Source organism: Parus major, unplaced genomic scaffold, assembly GCF_001522545.3.
Source record: "Parus major isolate Abel unplaced genomic scaffold, Parus_major1.1 Scaffold355, whole genome shotgun sequence".
In the NCBI taxonomy this organism is placed as follows: Eukaryota; Metazoa; Chordata; class Aves; order Passeriformes; family Paridae; genus Parus; species Parus major.
The window spans coordinates 71510-75422 of record NW_015379290.1 but is presented as its reverse complement, the minus strand read 5'-3'; the positions used below and the strand labels follow the sequence as shown (position 1 = coordinate 75422).

General features: G+C 59.9%; 1 protein-coding gene across 1 annotated transcript in view; it reads left to right on the top strand.

The window, feature by feature from the left end:
• SRCIN1 (SRC kinase signaling inhibitor 1) overlaps positions 1 to 3913 on the top strand; it is a 68146-nt gene that overhangs the window by 42631 nt on the left and 21602 nt on the right. Inside the window, exons 5-7 of the mRNA XM_033511580.1 lie at positions 341 to 675; positions 793 to 886; positions 1998 to 2806. Of these exons, the coding sequence (XP_033367471.1) occupies positions 341 to 675; positions 793 to 886; positions 1998 to 2806 (1238 nt within the window). The remainder of the gene's footprint in view (positions 1 to 340; positions 676 to 792; positions 887 to 1997; positions 2807 to 3913) is intronic.

Sequence of the window (3913 nt, the reverse complement as noted above, 5' to 3'; positions counted from 1 at the left end):
TGAGGTTGGGTGGTCAGAGATCCCCAAATCCTTTTCTTGGGGACCCCAAAACCTTCCACCTTCACCAGAGTGAAATTGGGTGGCCAGAAATCCCAAATCCTGGTTTTTGGGGACCCCAAAACCTTCCACCATCACCAGGACAAGGCTGGGTGGCCAGACCTCCCCAAACCCATTTTTTTGGTACCCCAAAATCTTCCCCCATCACCAGGATGAGGTTGGGTGGCCAGAGATCCCCAACCCCTTTTTTTGGGGACCCCAAAACCTTCCACCTTCACCAGGGCGATGTTGTCTCCCCCAAACCCATTATTTTGGGGACCCCAAAACCTTCTCCCATCACCAGGACGAGGTTGGGTGCCCAGACCTCCCCAACCCCATTTTTTTTCCGGCTTCCCCGGAGCCCTCCAGGCCGTCCCTGTCACCCCTCTGGAGAAGGGGCAGGGCCAGGCCTGACTCCGGGGTGCTCCCTGTGCTGCCAGGGGTGCTGTTCCTGCAGTTTGGGGACGAGACCAGGCGGGTGCACATCACGCACGAGATCAGCAGCATGGACACCCTGCACGCCCTCATCGTCCACATGTTCCCGCAGAAGCTCACCATGGGCATGCTCAAATCCCCCAACACCGCCATCCTCATCAAGGACGAGTCCCGAAACGTCTTCTACGAGCTGGAGGATGTCCGGTGAGCAGCTCAAATCCCGCCTGGAAACCCATCCCGAGCCGGGAGATCTGTGGGATGAAGGGAAAAGGGGTGGTGGGTGAGGAGATGGGGTTTTTCAGGCTCTGTCTCCCCTTCCAGGGACATCCAGGACAGGAGCATCATTAAAATCTACCGGAAAGAGCCACTCTACGCCTCGTTCCCAGCCTCGCACATCACCAACGGCGACCTGAGGGTGAGAGGGGACACGGGGACAGCCCAGGAGGGTGGCGGGACCTGCGGGAGCGGGAAGGAGAGGAAGAGGGAGAAACTGGGAATGGATGGCGTGTGGCTGGGATTTATCCTGCCTGCTTCCAGCGCTGGTTGGGGGCTGACAGCGGGGTTGAAAAGGTGGGGTTTAGGGAATTAAATAATGGGAGTAATTAATAGGGGTAAATCAGTCATCGGGATAAATCACCCCGCTGCTGGCTGGGAATCACAGAACCCCAGAATCCCAAAATAACAGAATCACAGAATCCCAGAATAAGAGAACCACTGAATCACAGAATCCCAGAACCACTGAATCACAGAATCCCAGAACCACAGAATCCGAGAACTACAGAATCCCCAAATCCCAGAATAACAGAATCCCAGAACCCCAGAATCCCAGAATCCCAGAATAACAGAATCCCAGAATAAGGCAACCACCGAATCTCAGAATCCCAGAATCACTGAACCACAGAATCCCAAACCACAGAATCCCAGAACCACAGAACCCCAGAATAACAGAACCACCAAGTCCCAGAATAACAGAATCCCAGAACCACAGAATCCCAGAATCCCAGAACCACAGAATCCCAGAACCCCAAGCCACAGAATCCCAGAATAACAGAACCACCGAATCCCAGAATCCCAAAATCCCAAAATCCCAAAATCCCAGAATCCCAGGGTTGGAAGAGACCTCTAAGACCGAGTCCATCCCAGCCCTAACACCTCAGTTAAACCACAGCACATCCAGTCTTTTATAAACACCCCAGGGGTGCTGACTCCACACCTCCCCGGGTAGAACATTCCAGTACTTCCTCACCCTTTCCATAAAAACCTTTTTCCCCATATCCAGCCGAAATTTTAATGCTGTGCGCTCCCGCTCTGCCAGCTGCTCCTGGACAAAGAGCCCGACCCCACCTGGCCACAACCATTTCAGGGAATTTGTGGAGTGCTGAGGTCACCTCTGAGCCTCCTTTCCTCCAGGACAAACATCCCCAGCTCCCTCAGCCGTTCCTCCAAGGGAAGGGTTTGCCAAGGCGCCGGAGGGCAGAGCAGGGCAGGGCTCGCTCCGCGCTCACCCTCCCGCCCTATTCCCGCAGCGGGAGATGGTCTACACTTCCCGGGAATCCTCTCCCACCCGCCGGCTCAACAACATCTCCCCGGCCTCCCACCTGGCCTCCGGTTCCCCCCCGCCCGTGCTGCAGTCCTCGTCGCCGTCCCGCTCCCGCATGTCCTACAGCGGCGGTCGCCCGCCCTCGTACGCCGGTAGCCCGGTGCACCACGGCGAGCGCCTGTCCAGCCTCCCCCCGGCCCCGGGCGTGTCCCCCAGCCCCAGCGCCATCCTGGAGCGCCGAGACGTGAAGCCGGACGAGGACCTGGCGGGCAAGAACGTGGTGCTGGTGAAGAACGAGGGGCTGTACGCCGATCCTTACGGGATGGTGCACGAAGGGCGGCTCAGCATCACCTCCACGCAGTCGCTGGCGGGCATGGGGGACCCGTTCGGCTACTCCGGGGGGCTCTACAAGCGGGGCTCGGTGCGGTCACTCAGCACCTACTCGGCGGCCGCGCTGCAGACGGAGCTGGAGGACAGTTTGTACAAGCCCAACGCGCCCATCTACAGCGACACGTACGGCCCCGGGCTGGGATTCCGAATGCCGCCCTCGTCTCCGCAGAAGATGGTGGAGCCCGGGCAGAGCCCGCACAGCCCTTACTCGGGCCCGCCGAGCCGCTCCTCGCCCGTGCGGCAGTCCTTCCGCAAGGATTCCTGCTCCTCCGTCTTCATGGACGGCCCCGTGGGCAAAACGCGCAACCCCAGCTCGTCCGGGCCCCCCGAGCTGTTCCCCGGCCCCGGAGAGCGGCCGCTCTCGGGCTTCGGATCGCCCGGACCGGCCAAGGACACGGAGACCAGGTGAGAGGAGGGATGGGGGTCCGGGCGTGGCTGCGCCGGGGGTTCTGGATCAGCTGCAGGGCCNTGGATGGATCCCTGGGTGTGGATGGATCCCTGGACATGAATGGATCCCCAGATATGGATGGAGATCTCCAGACATGAATAGATCCCTGGGTGTGAATGGATCCCTGGGTGCGGATGGAGATCCCTGGGTGTGAATGGATCCCTGGCCATGAATGGATCCCTGGGTGTGGATGGAGATCCCTGGGTGTGGATGGATCCCCAGACATGAATGGATCCCTGGGTGTGGGTGGATCCCTGGGTGTGGATGGAGATCCCTGAGTGTGAATGGATCCCTGGCCATGAATGGATCCCTGGCCATGAATGGATCCCTAAGTGTAGATGGATCCCTGGGTGTGGGTGGATCCCTGGGTGTGAATGGATCCCTGGGTGTGGATGGATCCCTGGACATGAATGGATCCCTGGGTGTGAACGGATCCCTGGATGTGAATGGATCCCTGGCCATTAATGAATCCCTGGATGTGGATGGAGATCCCTGGCCATGAATGGATCCCTGGCCATGAATGGATCCCTGGCCATGAATGGATCCCTGGGTGTGGATGGAGATCCCTGGCCATGAATGGATCCCCGGATGAAGACAGATCCCCTGGCTCAGCCCCACCCTCAGGCCCAGGGCAGGATTTCCGAGGCTGTCCCATGACCAGGGGTCGGCCACCATGACCTCTGCGGATCCCTCCCGCGATATTCCCCAATCCCCGACATTCCCACACCAGCCTCTCCATCCCTGTCCCCTGTCCCGTTCCAGACCAGGAGCTCCCGGCACTCCCAGGGCTCCCAGCCTGGCCTGGCCGACCAAGCCAAGCTCTCCTTCGCCTCGGCCGAATCCCTGGAGACGATGTCGGAGGCGGAGCTGCCGCTGGGATTCAACAGGATGAACCGGTTCCGGCAGAGCCTGCCGCTGTCCCGCTCCGCCAGCCAGACCAAGCTGCGCTCCCCAGGTACCCCCGACACCAAAACCTCCACGGGAAGAGCGGGGGATTGGCCTCCAGCCACCCAAAAACCCCAGGAAGAGCGGGGGGATTGGCCTCCAACTGCCCAAAAAACCCC